At 38.4% G+C, this 16892-nt stretch overlaps 1 protein-coding gene across 1 annotated transcript; it reads left to right on the top strand.

Annotated features, from left to right (window-relative positions):
* The first annotated feature begins 51 nt into the window (after positions 1 to 51).
* Positions 52 to 15968, top strand: LOC117647601 (DNA-dependent protein kinase catalytic subunit-like). Its single transcript, XM_034389439.1, has 41 exons — positions 52 to 436; positions 519 to 685; positions 763 to 937; positions 1031 to 1143; positions 1229 to 1421; positions 1514 to 1707; positions 1799 to 1989; positions 2077 to 2318; positions 2391 to 2552; positions 2645 to 2766; positions 2850 to 4826; positions 4897 to 5102; positions 5185 to 5458; positions 5561 to 5749; positions 5830 to 6077; positions 6166 to 9034; positions 9156 to 9336; positions 9463 to 9645; positions 9722 to 9966; positions 10098 to 10320; positions 10401 to 10491; positions 10574 to 10760; positions 10857 to 10957; positions 11044 to 11179; positions 11300 to 11479; positions 11563 to 11696; positions 11789 to 11933; positions 12027 to 12171; positions 12268 to 12460; positions 12540 to 12709; positions 12795 to 12931; positions 13040 to 13239; positions 13353 to 13509; positions 13587 to 13716; positions 13794 to 14044; positions 14157 to 14357; positions 14442 to 14545; positions 14621 to 14779; positions 14869 to 15149; positions 15354 to 15497; positions 15583 to 15968. The coding sequence occupies exons 1-41, from the start codon at positions 316 to 318 to the stop codon at positions 15864 to 15866; spliced, it is 11805 nt and encodes a 3934-aa protein (XP_034245330.1). The 5' UTR covers positions 52 to 315; the 3' UTR covers positions 15867 to 15968.
* Positions 15969 to 16892: the final 924 nt, after the last annotated feature.

Below are 16892 nucleotides of genomic sequence, written 5' to 3'. Positions count from 1 at the left end.
GGGAGCGCTGTGATTGGTCGGTGAGCGCCGCTCCTAGCGCCCTCTCTCCTCACTGGCGCGTACTACCACGACACGCGACTTTTGAGGTGTATCAAACAATTTAACATCCAACATTGCCCAATTTCTTTTGAAATTTCTGACTGACGACGAAAGTGATTCGCACTGTCTGAATCACCATGTTTCAAGCTATCATTAGCTTGTTGGTGCGCATGAGTTTTTCTCCTACCTCTTCCTCTATTCTTTGCTGAAGTGAGGTAGATCCAGAGTGGATCTCACAGGCTCAAGTGTAACCACAGAAACAAAGAATAAGAAAATATGGAAACGTTTATGGATAAATTGTTAACTTGCATACCAAAAAAAGAAGATGATGATGCTAAGACTTATCTCCACAGGATCATTAGTTACTTTCAGAGTGGACTGTCAATTGAAGACAGACGTAAGGCTGTTCTTTGTTCAATTGGTTTCGATTACTTCTCTGTTCCTTGCCTCTGCATCTAAAAGTCTATCATCCTTTGCAGGCGTTGCTCTGCACACGTTGTTTCGAGAGGAGGAAGGCATACAGGCCGTCCTCTCAGCTTGTGTCAAGTATAATATGAAAAAGTTGCCCTCGGACATTCTTTCATTTTTCTCATTTCTTCTGGAAACTTATCCAACCAGTCTCGAATACCACATTGTCGTTATCAAGGTATAATTTGTCCGCCCCACCTCTTGAGATGTCTTTTGCCTACTGACCTCTACCTAAGAAATTTTTTCGTTTCACAGGATGAATGTTTGTCATTCATAAGAAGGGACAGTTCGTCTGCCGATGAGAAGGCTAAGGCACTGGAAGTGCTGACTACTATTGTTAGACTTGGCCCATGGAATGCCAACATTGGTGCCCCAGCCATCCTATCTCAATTAGCAACAATGGCCTCCCACAGAGTGTCCAAGCCAACTGGTTAGACAGAATATTTTCCCTTCCTGACAATAAATTGCCAATATGCTAAAATTGAACTTGTTTCAATGTCTCGATGTTTGTGTTGTTCTACAGTTTTGTGCAAGGTTTATGGTCTCATTGGGTCTATGGCTGAGCACATGCCTCAAGATGTGCAAAGAATGTCAGAAAGATTACTTAAAAGTATGATGATGGATCTTGATTATCAGGTATGTAGTGGATATTGACAAGGGAAGTGGAGCGAAACGTATGTGATGATACAATTGTTACAATTCTGTTTAATTTATATTTCAGCTCAATCTTTCAGCCAACATTCAGAATCTAATTATTGAAGGCTGCTGTGATGGCCTTTCCGGTTTCTTGGTGTCATTCCCACTCAATGAAGAGTCATCTCCAGTTGACAGAGGTTTATGTAGTAAAATCTCAGATTACATCAAAAGAGCAATAAAAGCATATAAAGATAGAACCCAGCGAACTGCCGGAAGAGGTTTATTTATTTTTTAATTTTTATTTTTTTAAGTTTTTTTTATTTCCTTTATTTTTTTTTTGTTTATGCTGACAAATTTTTCTTTGTTGAAGCTGCCCTTAATCTGCTTGCTAGACATGGAGATCAACTGCAAGCCAGTCTAATCTCTGACTCTGGCTATAGAGATTGGCACAAAGTTTTACGGGACTGGCTTCCTCTCGGCAAGGAGGAGAGAGCAGTGGCAAAGCAAGCCCTTTTGACTTTTTATTATGTATTATCAACATACTTGTCTAGAATGAAAAGAATGGTAATTCTTGTCTTGTGTTACACTATGCCAAATATTTGTAATACTGTACAGTATTTTGTTATTGATTTTGGTACTTTTGTTTTGTTTGAAGGATTCCTCTTTGATGGATAAGTTGAAATTTTTTTCTGATCATTTCAAGAGTCAGTTTGAAAAATCGGAAGATGTTGATATTGCCGTTAAAGGGTTTGGTCTCTTTGCCAAGCCTATGAAAATGTATTTACCTGAAGAACTGCCTGGAATATTCAATATTCTTTCACAAAGATCTCAAGAAGAATGTGGAAAGTAAGCCCATGTTGATGCAATAGGTGTCCAATCAAATAAAATAAAAGTTCTATTGTTTCATAAAAAATTTAAAAACTTAACTTGCAGGGGTAACCACCACAGAATAGCTGATTATTTGGACTCCCTTTCTGTGCTCTGTGTTGAATCTGGTATAATACACGGCTTGCAGCTTGCTATTTTAGAAAAATTGTCAGTTGAACTTCTATCTCAGTTTGCTCGAGAAGAGCATCCAACCTGGCAAACAGTGATGATTGATGCTGTCATATGTACACTGTTACGTCTGAACCAGTCTAGTGGACATGTATTCAACATGTATTTAAAAACTTTTGGTGAGAAATCAGGTTTTGGCATTATTGCAATTATGTCGGTCATTTGCTTTTATGTTTTCATTTAACTTCCAGTCTATCAGGGAATCATTCGATCAGTATCACATCCCCTTGTAGAAGATGCTGAAATTCTGCAGGAAACTGAGAAGCAAAAACTAACCACGTATAGAAATTATGTTCCCTTTTGGCAGAGCGTAATTACCCTTAACAGATCATGCAAAGGGAAGTCTGGCATTGGTAAATATTTATGATAAATTATTATTAAGTGTGTGTCTTTACTGACTAAAAACTTAATGTAAACTGATACAATGATTCAAATTTTCTTCTAGATGCGTCCCTAAGTGAAAGAAGAGATTTATCAAGGAAAATTATTGATAGAGTTTTGGAGTCTGTCATAGAAATTGTCAGCCGTCTTGATCTTAGCTTAAAAGAAAATGTTTCTTCAGAGCTGGTGAGTTTGAATCGTTTTGTAAGTGATGTAAATTGATTTCGTGTCTAATCTGGTTGATGCTAAAGAAAATTCTTTTACTTTAGATTTATCACTGTGACGTGAAAAAATGTATTGAAGCCAACAATCCTCTGGACTTTACCGTTCTGGTTAATCTCGTCAACTTTACTTTTGATCTTTTAAGCAACTTACCAGACCTATCACATATTGAAAAGTGGATCAGTCCTCTGATTAAACTGAACATAATGATGTCAACAAAGCATCCCTTAGTGAGCAGTTTTTACAAATTTCTTACATGTGTCATTCTAATTGCTGAAAAGCTGGATTATTTTGGAGTTAAAACAGAAGAAATGGAAGATGTTGAATGGAAACCAACTGTCAATCTCTTAAGTGGTTTTCTGCATGATGTCATCACTCGCCAAACACAGTACAGGGATGAATTACAAGTGGCTTGTCTACGCCTCATGCTGTCAACCCCGTCATGGATCGCAAAACCTTTGCTCAGGGTCTGTGTTACTGCTTTCCAGTCGGTGTTTCGTATTGGGTGCAGTATGTTATCATTAGCTCAAGAGGGCTTGCGAACATTGGCTCGGTGGAACCATGACATACCTGGTGATAAAATGAAAATTTTGCTGAAGGCAGTTTTGCCATCTTTTGACATCCTACTCCAAACTAAAGATAATGTTGCTGATGAAGATGTAGAAGAAGACACTCTTGGAGGTATGGCTATGGTAAAAAAAGTTCTACAGGACAAGAAGAAAAAGAGGCTGTGGAAACAAAAAGTCATTACTCAGTGTGACACAGAATTGGTCCAGTTGCAAAAAGAGGTAATCCTTTTCCTGAGCACTTTGGACAGTTCCACGTATTTATCCTTGTTAGATGGCAGTGAGGACAGAGTTGGCGTGACAGCTTGGCAGAAAGAGAAGCTGCTGATCTTCCCCTTACCTTTCCCAGACATGAAGGTTGACATAAGTTTGGATGATATTTTGCCCCGACTCGTAGATCTGGCCTCCAATTGTAGTGATCGGCAAACGCGAAGTGTGGCTTGTGAACTTCTGCATGCAGTCATTATGTTCATGCTGGGCAAAGAGAAGCAGCTGGAGTCCAACCAGCAAGGTCATCTTACAGCGCTTTGGACTCATGTGTTCCCTTCAATATTAACCCTTGCCTGTGATATGGATTCAATGGTCAAACAATTATTTGCACCACTAGGAGAAGAAATGGCTCATTGGTATTCGAGTAAAAGCCAAGAACGAAGCAAGCAGGCAAGTGCTTTTCTTGAAGCTTTACTTGAAGGAATTACTCACCAGACAGATGCGGCTTTAAGAGACTACTCTGCTGGCTGTCTCCATGAATATACCCTGTGGTCAAAAAAGCAAGGGCGCATGGTGGCAAAAGTGGAGCCCGTTATTAAGTTCATATCAAGCCTCTGCCATCATCCTTGCCCTCAAAAGCGAATGGGTGCTGCTCTGGCATTCAATAGCCTTTACACAGTGCTCCGTGAAGATGAGAGAATTCTTGATGAATTTTGGATAGAATTACTCCACAGTTTAGTGACAAGTTTCTCCATGTGTTCTATGACAGGTGACAATAAGAACACAGAAGTTCAAACAGAGAAATCTCTGGAGCATATTTATCGAGTTCTGAAAGAACGCTCTCACATATTTAACATGGATAGCAAAAACCGCAGAATTCCTAAAGAAATTGGCGAGGGAAATTTGTTAAGTGTGATGCGCTGGATGTTGAGGTTTTGCACAGCCTTGAACTCTTCATGTCGACGCAGCTGCATGTCACTAGTCGATCGTTTGTCAGGTTGTGTTACTGGCTGTTGTTCAGCAAACGACCTCATTCTGAAGCTTGTGGATGCAAATGGTGAAAATTGTTTGCTGGAAATAGCAGAGGGAGACAAGGGGCTGGCCACATCATCAGAGTTTACGGCATGGGACCAAGCCTCATCTTGGGTGTATTCCTTATTAGCTAGTATGGAGTCATATTCGTGGTTAATAGGAATAGGCATTCCAACAGAAAGATTATTAACTATGGCGGGCTCTAACTTGATTCAGGTAGGAATTAACAGTGAGATGAGCTTATTGTTTTTCTCCCATAATACATCAATTTTTCTTTTTCTCTCAGGCATTGATGAACTTTTCAGAGAAAGTTGTGGAATCCCCTGTTAATCAGAATTTGTTATGGAGACCCAAAGAAATAGAAAACTTTAATGTAGCAAAGTGCTGCACTGTTGTTCGCATGATAGAGTACTTAACATGTGTTCTTGAAAAAGGACAGATAGGAGTCCTTGATCCATTATGGTCATCAAACTTTTGGCAAATCTTAACTTAGTAAGATTGTGTTTGTGCATTGTTTTGTTGTTTACTATCAGTCATTGAGTAAAAATAATGAGAAAGGCTATTTTTTTCCCAGCTGCTGCATATGGCCATCTTTTGTTGGTTTTGATTCTACATCCAAAGCTGTTGAAGAAAATCTTCCAAGTATTATTGAGAAATTTTTGAAAACAATATCTAGCTATGCGTCACAGTCAACCTTGATGAGCTTAAAAGAGCACTTGAAAGATCATGTTTCCAGTATGGCAACAGCATTGACTGAAAGATTCCCTGATGCTGTCAGAAATGATAATGTCTCCCTTAAAGACAAAGATTTTGTGAGAGGCTTAAGAGTCCTTCACTCCGTGTTCCAGGTTAAATTTAGGAAAAATTAATTTCCTTTTCTGATAATTCTTCAGTATGTGTCACTGAAACACTTGTTCTTTCATGCTTATGTGGCTATTCTCTTTTTCTAGGAAGCTCAAAATTGGAGTGGTCTCTCTGAGAAAGTAAGCCTAAAGCTTGTTTTCGACTCAATTGTAGAACCTGTTCCAAACAATGAGCTTGTTCCAATCAAAGAGCTATGTGCACCAGTTAGTCTAAGCCCATTGGCTCTGGAATATACAACATCAATGCTGCAACTGTACTTCACCACAAGTTCTGATGTAAGAGCTGACCCTTTATTTGTGTTCTCCATTCAATACTTTTGGTTTTGTCTCAAAATGCAGCCGTTTTTATTCTACAGGTGAAGCCACTGATTTTGTTGGCGGGAGATACATCTCATTTGTACCGTCGTAGCATAGATGGAAACCTCACCCATGGTGAGCATTTTGTTGTGTCGTTCAATGAGACTCTAGTTGAAAAGTTGTTAAAGATGCCCTCAACTTCAATTGAAATTATGGTGGAGCTCCTATCTCCAGATATTCATCCACAAAATTTGATGCTTTTACCATCAGTGTTGAAGTTCCATTGCCGGCCAAAGTCTGCAACTTGGTGAGTACTTTTAAAAACATTGAAACATTCATCATCAAATTAAAATGCAGCCAAATGTCTGTGTATTGATGTTCTATTTTACTTCTAGGAACCGCTTGCAAGAATTCATCGAAAGCCTGTTTTCCTCTTGGAGGAAATTTGTTGAATGGGCCTCAGGAGATAGCAACAAGGAGAACTGGCTAATTTCTCTTTTGGTTCAGATAGTCCAACTGGATTATGGTTTTCATATGCTTAAGCATTGTGAAGTTATTTGCTCATGGATTGAAGAGGTTTTAACCCATCCATCAAAATCATTGGCACAGAAAACAGATCTTCTGCATTGCCTGCCAATCATTTGTTCTCATTATAAAAATGCTGAAGTGAAGGCACTCCTACAATCATTTAAAGAACATCATTTTCCACTTCAAAGTTCAGAGTTCAAAGCTGGTACCGAAGAACACTCCAATTTTAAGAGAGCCTTCGAAGTGCTGTTAAAATCAATGATTGTCACTGGAAGCTGTGTCATTTTACAAATGGTCATCAAGATGATGACTGTTGATGAGGAACACACTTGTCGAGATCTCTTACCAGCCACCCTTGAAAGCTTCCAGAGTCGTTTGGCAGAAAAACCACATTGTCAATTTGAGTGCCTCCAGCTTGTGTTTTCCATGTTTGACGAAGAAATGCTTTTATTTCAAACAAGATTCCACATATTACAAGAGTTTCTCCTTAAACTCTTCATGTTTTCTTCTCTTCAAAGTCAAAAAATGTTTGCAAAGTTTGTCATCAAAAAGTTACTTTCTTCAATCAAATCTCGTGTGAAAATAGAAGATACAACTCGTGTTCGCCAGAGACTAGTCTCTCAGGTCGGCAGTTGGACTTTACTTCAGCACATTTATGGAATACCTGAAAGAAGCCTGTTTGAAACTCCAGGAAGTGAATTGGTGCTTGCTGCTTTTGAGGGTTGTGAGGATACAAAAGTTACTACAGGAAAAGAACTGACTACTTATCTGACCAGAAGAGCTATGGAGGCATTTCAAAATCCCCCCAATTGTGAGAAAGTACCCTCTGACATCAAGGAATTGTCCCGCAAATATTTATGTGCAGTATATAACACTTGTGTTACTTTTATCTGCAATTTAAAAACAGAGCCCACTGATGCCAAATTTTATGACAAATTTTTGTTTGATGAAACTTCTAAAAAGATTTGGTGTTTGCTTGTTGATGAGCATGAGCGCTACCTGTTGCCTTATTGCGAAACAGAGCATCTGAAAAACGTGGAGAAAGTAACATCAATCAGACAGAAACTAACTGAAGACAAGTCCGCAGAAAAGGGAGACATCCGCAAAACTCTTCAGTTCATTGAGTCTCAGTCGTTTGCTGGCTCACTTGAGACCGATATCACCCGGTTTGACTTTTCTCACTCGAGACTACTAAAAGCAGCTAGCAATCAAGAATATAATAACGAAAAGACCATTATCAATTTGGAAGGTGATTCTTTGAACAATCATGAATGTATGGCTACAGTGTGTGGTGTGATTCGCCACTTAGTGAACAGTGCCATCACTCCAGTTCCTTCTATTGACACTGATGCTGTGCCCGTTCTCCCTGGATGGATGAATTCATTGAAGAATTCCCTGCTTGATCAAACCTGCCCCAAAAACAGTCTTGTGTTCCTTTTGAGAGTGATTATCAATTGTGAATCATACTTTGCCCCCTACGCTATGCACTGGATTCCACCAGTTCTGGATTGCATTGTAAGGACCTGTTTGACTGATCGCATTAGCTATCTCTTTGGTGACTTAATTTGCTTGATTGCCAAATGGAATGGAAATAATCCATCTGTGAAGATTGCAGCAGGAAAAGTAAATAAGTTATTTCACTACTTAGTGTCCGAGTGCCCCAGCACTCAACAAAGTGTCTTTAAATACCACTTAGAGCTGATCAGAAATTGCTTGATAGTGTGGAAGGATTATATCACCCCTCCATATGACACTCTAGAAAAACTGCTGAACTACCCGGATAAGAAAGTTGGTATCAACTTAACAGCTATAATGCTTTTCTATGGTCTAATCCCCTGGAGGCCCGAGTCGAAGAAAAGGTTCCTGTCATTCCTCATGAACAATTTACGGGACTCAAAGAAAACTGTCTTTAAAGCTTCATCTGAATTGATTGGTCTGTGTCTGAAACAAGTGGCTGATGAAGCAGGTGATGACCAATCTGTCAAAGACCTAGTAGATTATTTGACGACTGTGCACTCGAAGGAACGAGACTGTGATCGGTTTTTGACTGTGTTGTATGGTGTTCATGAAAACTTTCCACAAATAGCAGATTCATTTATACCTGTCATCCGCTTTTATTTGGATCAAACTTATGATGACCGGAAAGCTTTGTGCCTCTGTCTCCTTTCCAAACATCTTGACAGTTTTGGTGAAAACCCTTTCAAACAATTGAAGGAACATAATTTACTGGCTATGCTCAGTAGTCGAAACTCCAAAGTTCAAATGAAGGCTTTGGGAATAATCTGCAATTTAGTGTCAGACTTAGCAGACGATGAACTTTATGAGGTAATTCAAGAAATCTCAAATATCAACAGCTATGTTCAGGGAGAAGCTCGTCAGCTTTTGTATGAAATAGCATTAGCCTCCTTTGACCGATGCACCTCCAGACAAGAAACTGGTAAACTATCTGAAAAAGAAGAACAAATTTACAGTGAAAGTAAGGCTTTACTTCTATTAGGATTAGTAGACTCAAATATGGAGCTGCAGAAAAAGTGCTTCTTGAAGTGGACACAAGAGGAGCGGCTGCCATCTGGTGCTCCTGAACGTCTTACTACCATGTTCTCTCTTATGTATTCTCCAATGACTGAAGAGCATTTCCTCAGTTACTGTGTTCCTTTGATGTTGCAAGGCACAGCTGTCACTCCAGATTTTCAGTCTCCAGTTTTTGCTCATGGACTAGATGAATGTACTTTCCAAGTAAGTTGAACAATTTTCACATGTCTTAAATTTCGTTTTTGATCTTATTGTTCATTTAAAGGAAATATGTATTGCATTGCTTAAATTGAATTGATTCCTTATGGATGCCTCTTCTTTTCAGAATCAGGATATTATTGCTCATTGGAGAGCCAAGAATGGGCCCATGGCTCCTATGTTTGCACAATCAATGGCAAGTCATTTAAGCTTTTCTGACTCGTACAATTCTTCTTTTAATGAATCTACAGATTCTATTTTGGCCACTCAAGATAGCCTTATGTTTGAGCCAACAGCAGATTTTGTTGGTAAGAAAAAATGATTGTGTTCTTTAGTTAATTTATATATTGTGATATTACTGAAAATTTAAAATGAAAAGTGATCAATTTTTCTTTTACTAGTTTAATTGATTTAGTTATTTTCTTTGCCCATAGATGGAAGTTTCACTTCGAATCAGTTGAAATTCGATGGGAGTATGTTGCAATCTAGCTTTTTATTTTCCTCAGGAGAAGGGACCTTCAGCAGCCAAAAAGGTTCCCTCTCCAGAAAGCAAAATTTCAAACAAGGCCTTGGATTTGGTACAGAAAGGCTTCGTTTTGTTAATCAGAGTGAACTTGGTAAGATCAAGATCTAATGATCGACTGGTATAACAAGCTGGACTTCGGTCTTTACCTGTTTACCCACTGTTAACAGAGGCTGGACCAAGACAGGGGGGATCAAGTCGTAGAGCTAATCGATACATAGGAAAGGATTCAGCATCCAAAGTTTTTGGGATGGCAAATGTCAGAAAAGCAAAACAAAGAGAGGAAATGTGGAAAAATCGTGCTCGAAAACGAGAATCCCAAGTTAAAGTTTATCGAAAATATAGGAAAGGAGATTTTCCGGACATCCAAATTAAGTTTGCTGACTTTGTTAATCCTCTAATGGAATTAGCTAAGGTATGGTACTGCATTTATCATCTGAGTAGCTTCCAGTCTACAATGGAAGACAGCTCATGTCTGAACTAATTTTGTATCCTAATATTATACGTTGTCTGGCTGCCTTTGTTTCATCTTAAATTTTAATTCAGCGTGACACTATCATTGCCAAGAAAGTCATCGTTAATTTGTTCACCGGAGTCAAATCAAGGCTGCAAGCTTTAGGCATACTTGACCCTTTTCAACAGCAAGCTTTAAGTTTGCTGAAAAATATTCTTGAAATGAGTACAGTATATTCTCCCTCAGCAATTGGTGCCTGTTTGGAAATTGCTTACCATTGTCAATTCAACATTGATTCACAACTTGTATCTGAAGGTAAATATGTCGCTTCTTTATTTTTTTGAAACAAAAATGCCTTTTTATATTTCTAACACTTTAATTCTTATCGGTTTTAGCTGCTATAGGTAGTGACTTGCGTGCCTTAGGGGTGCTGTTGCTTGAATCAAATACGTCTAATAATGAAGAAATCTGGCTTCAACTGGCTGAGTTTGTTCATTTGCCCCATATTTTACCTTAATTTTATCATGAATTATTAAACTCTGTATCAATCAATAATATAATTTTGCAGATTGTATGATGGTCTGGGTGAAAGGGATGTGGCACATGCAATAATGCTGCATAATGTTGATCTCAATTCAAATGCCAAACTTGCCCTTGAAGCACACGCTGAGGAACAGTGGCCAAGAGCGAAACAAAGCTACTTTGATGCTATTGATGAAAGAGGTTGTGACAATTTCTATGAAAGCTGTTTTGAGGTACAGTTATAATTTGTTCAATTACCCAATTATCCAACCTCCTGATTAACTGTAATGTTTACTTTTATTTCCTCTTTTGATTGCGAATATGTTTAGTGCATGGCCATCATGTCAGAATGGGGCTCTATCAATAAAGTAATTAGGGAAGAGGTAAAAGATGATGAACGTGGTTTAGATAAATTGTGGGATGATCGCTGGTAAGTGATTTGCTTTTCATACAATGTGATAAAGAAAAATGCACTGTTCTGTTGCATCCTCATCATTGTGAAAATTTTCTCCTCAGGTCAATACAAAATCTTTTACCTCGTCTTCTTCACAGTGAAGTGTTAAATCTTATCCATAAGAACAAGGATGAACATCAGTTTTTGAAAGTTATAAGTATGTGGTTAGGTGACAAAGTGAAAGGGGAAGCTCTGCAAGTAAGTTTATTGAAACATGAAATGTCTGATGGTTGTCTGTTAAAATTTAACTGAATCAATTCTAATTTTTTAGATATGTTGATCTTGTATGTTTTTTATTCAATTTCCTTTTTGTTACAGGAAAATTTTTGTGAAACACTGTCAATTTTGTTTTTGTTGAAGAAACAATATGTCAAGTCACAATTCTTTGGGAGCAAAGCTCTCTCAAAGTTTATTGATGACTGGAATGATCTAAACCCACTCTTCCGAAAACGGCGTGAAACACTTTTAATGAGTTTACAAAATATAGCTGAAGTGATGGTATGTCAATGAATGATGTACTGTGTATGTTCAGCAGAGAACTAATTGTCTTATAATAACTGCATTTACTTGTCATTCTGAAGGTATTTTTTTCTGAGGGTGAATGTGAAGAGATCAAACCAGTGGTTGACTGGAATGCTTTCCTAACTAAGCTTCAGAATATCATGCCTGTTGCTGAGGATTCATTAATGCAGTGGGAGACACGAATAAGTTTTAGGTATTTCCTTTCTCAAAAAAAAAAAATGCTTTAAAGTTTAATTTTGTTGTTGGCTTTTAAAAATTTACCACTGTGTTCTATTTATGCTTTAGAATTGCTTGTATGAGGCAAATGCCTGAAGACATTCAATCAGAAGTACATGAAAGTTCATTGAAGATGCTGTTAAGCCTGGCAGAGGTAGCTCTGCTTCAAGGGAACCAAGTCTTTGCAAAGAAGTATCTGAATAACATAAAAACAGTATGTTAATTTCAATTGTTCTGTAAAATGTGCAATCCGTTGTTAAATGATAAATCTGTTTTCTAAATCCTACATTTATACCTCATTTTACAGATGCTAAACAATCAGCCAACAGACAACTGTCTTATCAATACAAGATTGTCTTTGGCAAAGTGCAGGGAAAGGCATTTATGGTCTGAAACTGTGACAGACAGTGTGAAGCGCTTAGATCAACTTATTCATATCTGGCAGAGCCTTGGTAAGATTTTAAACATTTTATTTGTAATTAATAATGCAAGCCTCGTGCAGCAGTATATTAGTTTTAAATGTTTGTGTAAATGTTTCTCTTCAACAGACACTATTTTAGCTGACACAGACAAGGACAAGAACACTGAGCTGATTTTTTCAGCTCATAGTGCAGATAGTAATTTAAGTTACAGTATTCTGCAATTAATTGACCAAGAATCTTTGGATGTTTTGGAAATGAATAGTACAGAACATTATGTTTGGTTGTGTAGCAAGCTCATGCTGACTGAATCTAGGACAAGGTATTAATAATTCAAAAATCAAACACACATATTAATCATGGTAAAATGTTACTGCAAAAATTGGTTGTTGTTCTCTTAGCTCTGATTTTGCCACATCTTTGGAAAACATTGGGCTTGTAAGTTTGGTTCATTCCCTTGGTGAAATCAAGCATCAAATGTCTCAGGAAATGCTTAGTGGAGCCTATTTGCAAATAGCACAGTATTGTCGCAAGATACTAGAAGGCAGGACAGGTGGTGTTTCCACTGATGGTATGTATGGCTTCATTTTTCAACTGATCTGTATTATTTTGATTTCTTTGTTTTGCACCAAGGTAATATTTGTTGTATCATGCAGTTACTTTCACTCGTCCTATGGTGAAGAACACACTCTCTGCCATGAAATGTGGTTCAAGCAGAGCAAGGCAGCTCTTTCCCATGCTCCTTCAGCTTCCAAATCTTTCTACAGATCTTGCCAACGACTTTAAAGATAAGGTAGACTATTCGACACATTTTTTTTATGATCTCAGAAACACTGTAAATCGTAACAAATTAGTCCTCCTATCTAACTTGATATTTGCCAAACTGCATTTTGTGTCACAGAGTGCTTCGGTCCCAGCCTGGATGTTCCTAGGCTGGATACCTCAGATGTTAGCTCTGTTGGATACAGATGCTGTAAATGTGGTTGGACCTCTACTAGTGAGGATAGCAGAACAATATCCTAATGCAGTGACCTACCCTTACAACATCAGCAGGGGGAATAATTTATCCAATGATGCATCCAAGCTGAGAATCATAAAGAAGCAAGTGTCCATCTTCCTCCCCCATATTTACTAAAAAAAAATTTTTTTTTTGAAAATTTGTTTTTTTATTTACTTTAATCTAATGCAACCGACTTTTTTCCCTTTAAATTTAGGCTGGATTGTTTGTTAGGAACGAATTCTGTTCAGACACAGCTTGTGAGAGCTCTGTCATGTTTGACCCACCCATCCATCATTTTAAAAGACCACGTTGTGAAGCTATCACAAGCTGTCTCAGTACCAACTGCCATTGACTGGAATGCCATTGAGAAGGTAAGGTTCAGATTTATTTCAAATAGTTTACGTACAAAGAAATCAAACATTCTTGAAGTAATTTTTTTTTTTTTCAGATTATTGGTACAGTTTTTGAAGAGGTTCTAAATGACTGCTGTGGACGTCATCCAACTTACAAGTTTACTGGCAAGTTCTTCAGCAGTCTTGAAGATGAAAAACTGCATCAATTATTTATGGAGCTTTGTGGTCAGTGTTATTTTCATGACATTGTGTACTTTAAATCATTGTTTAGATTCTCATAGTTAAATTTTGTTTGATTTTAGATGCTGTGAAAACAAAATCCAAACCATCTTTTGATAATGTTCTCAAAAAAATTTCTGAAGCCTGTAAGAAGGCCGAAAAATCTGACATTAAAAATATTAAACCTCATTCCAAGCTAAAAGATTTCTCTCGTTGGCTCGCCGAATTTTCCTCTTCTAAGATGAACGTCAGCATTGAGATTCCGGGACAGTACACAGGAGACCAAAAGCCCACTCCTGAACGACATGTTATGATATCTCGGTTTGAAGAAAATGTGCGTCACTTTCAGTTTCTTCATTCAAACTAATACGTATTGAACCTGTAAATTAGAATACTCTAGTTCCAATCTTTTGATCATGAAATTAATATTTTTGGTTGTTTTTTAGGTGCAAGTGATGCAATCTCTGAGGAAACCTGTGAAACTGACCATTATTGGATCAAACAGCACCAGCAATACCTTCTTGGTGAAGTATGGTGAGGATTTAAGACAAGACGAGCGTGTGCAGCAGCTTCTGTGCCTCATGAATGGAGTTTTTGCTCACAATCAAGTCTGTAGAGAGCGCCACCTTTCAGTTCTCACATATAAGGTGAGCTCTGTTACTTTTTGTAGTGGTATTGTTTTGCCTTTTTTCAATTTTTCTTTGCATCTAATAATTTTTTTTTCTCACAAGGTTGTTCCATTGTCAAGCAGTCTGGGCATTATTGGATGGGTTGATAACACATCAACTCTTAAAGAGTTAATGCTAACATCTCTTTCCAAAGAAGGAAGAAAAATGTAAGAGTATTTCAATGTTTTTTTAATTGATTGAAGAGAACAAATGTCTACTTATCGTTTTTTTTTTTTGTCAAGGGCGGAAATAGCTGGACACAAACATCGTTCATGGATAAATGAAATGGAAGGAAGTAACCCCAAAATAAAATTTGGCAATGCTCACAAAAGTTATTCCAGAAATGAAAGTGTTTCTCAGTTTGCAAAGCTGGTTGCCTTGACACCATACGATGTTATAAGGTAAGGTCTTAACCAACTCCATAACTTGAATCTAATTTAATTTTTCTTTCAATTCTTCCTCTTTTTTTTTTTTTTTTATTTGTCTTTAGGAAGGGTTTGGCATTGTGGAGCTCTAGTGCAGAGGCGTTTTACTGGCTCCGTCACTCATTCACCACAAGCTTCAGTGCCATGTGCATTGCTCACTGGCTGCTGGGTGTCGGAGATCGTCATCTGAGCAATTGCTTGATCTCTGAAAGCAATGGCCAGTGCATTGGCATAGACTTTGGTCACTGCTTTGGATCAGCCACTCAATTTCTTGCTGTCCCAGAACTTGTGCCTTTCAGGCTGACTCCTCATATTGTGAATGTTGCCCACCCACATGGCACTACAGGTATGGGGTTTTGATGTGTTCAAATTGAATTAAAAGTACAATGTGTTGCAAATAGCAGTTGATCCCAGCAACACTCCATACATGTAGCTGACAAAATGTCACTTGAGCACGGAGTATGGCTGGGTCAATTTCTTCTGCAACTGAGTATGGTGCCTTTTCTACTTGTGGGGGAACTGATGCTAACTATTTGTTTTGTCTGACTAGGATTGATTGAGGAAACGATGGTTAGAGCACTAAGAGCTCTTCAAGCTGACCCGGAAGTCTTGATTGCCACAATGCAGGTCTTTATTCAAGAACCCTCCCTAGATTGGCTAGTCAGGGCCAGGGAAAATTTTGCTTACAATGAAGGCAAGTATTTGTTTTGATGTGTTTCTAAATGCATGCAAAATGTTCTATTAAAAAATGACATTGTCAAATGTTTCATTCATTTCAGATAACCCATCCTGGTTACCTGCATCAAAAATTCAGCAAGTGAAACAAAAGCTTAAAGGTGTTAACCCAGTGGTTGCAATGAGGGAAGATCTTGAAAGCAATCTGCATCGTGAATTCAGAACAGCTTACCTGGGCACCGTGAAGGGAGATGCTAGTGTCAACATTAGAGCCACTCTGGGAAATGAAGGCCTGACTGCTAGACAACAAGTTCAATGCCTCATTGACCTGGCAACAGATGAAAATCTCTTGGTGAAGATGTGGCATGGTTGGGAACCATGGATGTGAGCCTTGTATGCTCTGAATAAATGTAAACTGTCTTCTGGCACTGTAACCAAATTTGTATTCCACTTATTTTTTTTATTATTATTAAAAATTGGATCAATATTTTTTTACTTTGCCCTAAACCAGTGTTGTTACAAGATTTTAACATAAAATTGTCATTGTAAACCTGTAATATTTTATTAAATGTCAAGTATTTTCTAGCATGTTACCCAACATAGGGTTATATTTTTTATCAATATTTTTCAATTCCACTCATGTTAATGTAAGAATTTTTATATCATTATGTTTCTACTACTCTTTTTGCTCTCTCATGTCCTAATTGCACTGTCAATAAAACTTGCATGTTGTTTACCAGAATTTTTAAAAGACCCTTGGTACTTCCCTTCAAGGAATTTACGAGCCGAGCACTGGCGGGAACAACTTTGCGGCAATGCTGCTCCCAAACGAAGGCAAATAATAGCACTCCGTAACAGAGGCATGCTAAACGAAGGTCCAAAGACCAATTGCCCGTTGAGGGAGGACGAAATACCGCCTCGGATCAGACGCAGTGGCTGCTTAAAGTTGGCCCAAAACACGATTTTTCAAAGACATTTGTGACCGTTTTGATCCACTTTGAGCCAATACGGCTCCCAAACTAAGGCAGATAATCGCACTCCGTAACAAATGCATGCTAAAGGAAGGTCCAAAGACCAATTGCCCGTTGAGGGAGGACGAAATACCACCTCGGATCAGACGCAGTGGCTGCTTAAAGTCGGCCCAAAACACGATTTTTCAGACATTTGTGACCGTTTTGATCCACTATGAGCCAATACTGCTCCCAAACTAAGGCGGGGACTGCACGACTAGAATTCCCTCCTCCTCCTGAGAATCACTCTCCGCGAGAAAATCACTCTCCGCGTGGCTCCTCCGAGGGCTGCCACGCGACCAGTCAGTGCAATCGGCTGTCAGCATCGGCACTAAAGACTCCATAAATGCGGGGCGAATATGGTGGTTGGTGGTTGTCGTTGGCGTCCCGGGGCCATAAGCCGC

Source organism: Thrips palmi, unplaced genomic scaffold (genome assembly GCF_012932325.1).
Source record: "Thrips palmi isolate BJ-2018 unplaced genomic scaffold, TpBJ-2018v1 HiC_scaffold_2, whole genome shotgun sequence".
NCBI classification, from domain to species: domain Eukaryota; kingdom Metazoa; phylum Arthropoda; class Insecta; order Thysanoptera; family Thripidae; genus Thrips; species Thrips palmi.
Note: the sequence above shows the minus strand (reverse complement) of the source record. Positions and strands in the feature narration are given on the sequence as shown.

Bases quoted from the DNA above. Each gene is read 5' to 3' on its own strand.
- LOC117647601 (XM_034389439.1), top strand. From the start codon at position 316: ATGGAAACGTTTATGGATAAATTGTTAACTTGCATACCAAAAAAAGAA. The intron at 13,240-13,352 runs GCAAGTGTCCAT...CTTTAAATTTAG, and splicing joins AAGCTGAGAATCATAAAGAA to GCTGGATTGTTTGTTAGGAA. The intron at 15,498-15,582 runs GCAAGTATTTGT...CATTCATTTCAG, and splicing joins AAATTTTGCTTACAATGAAG to ATAACCCATCCTGGTTACCT.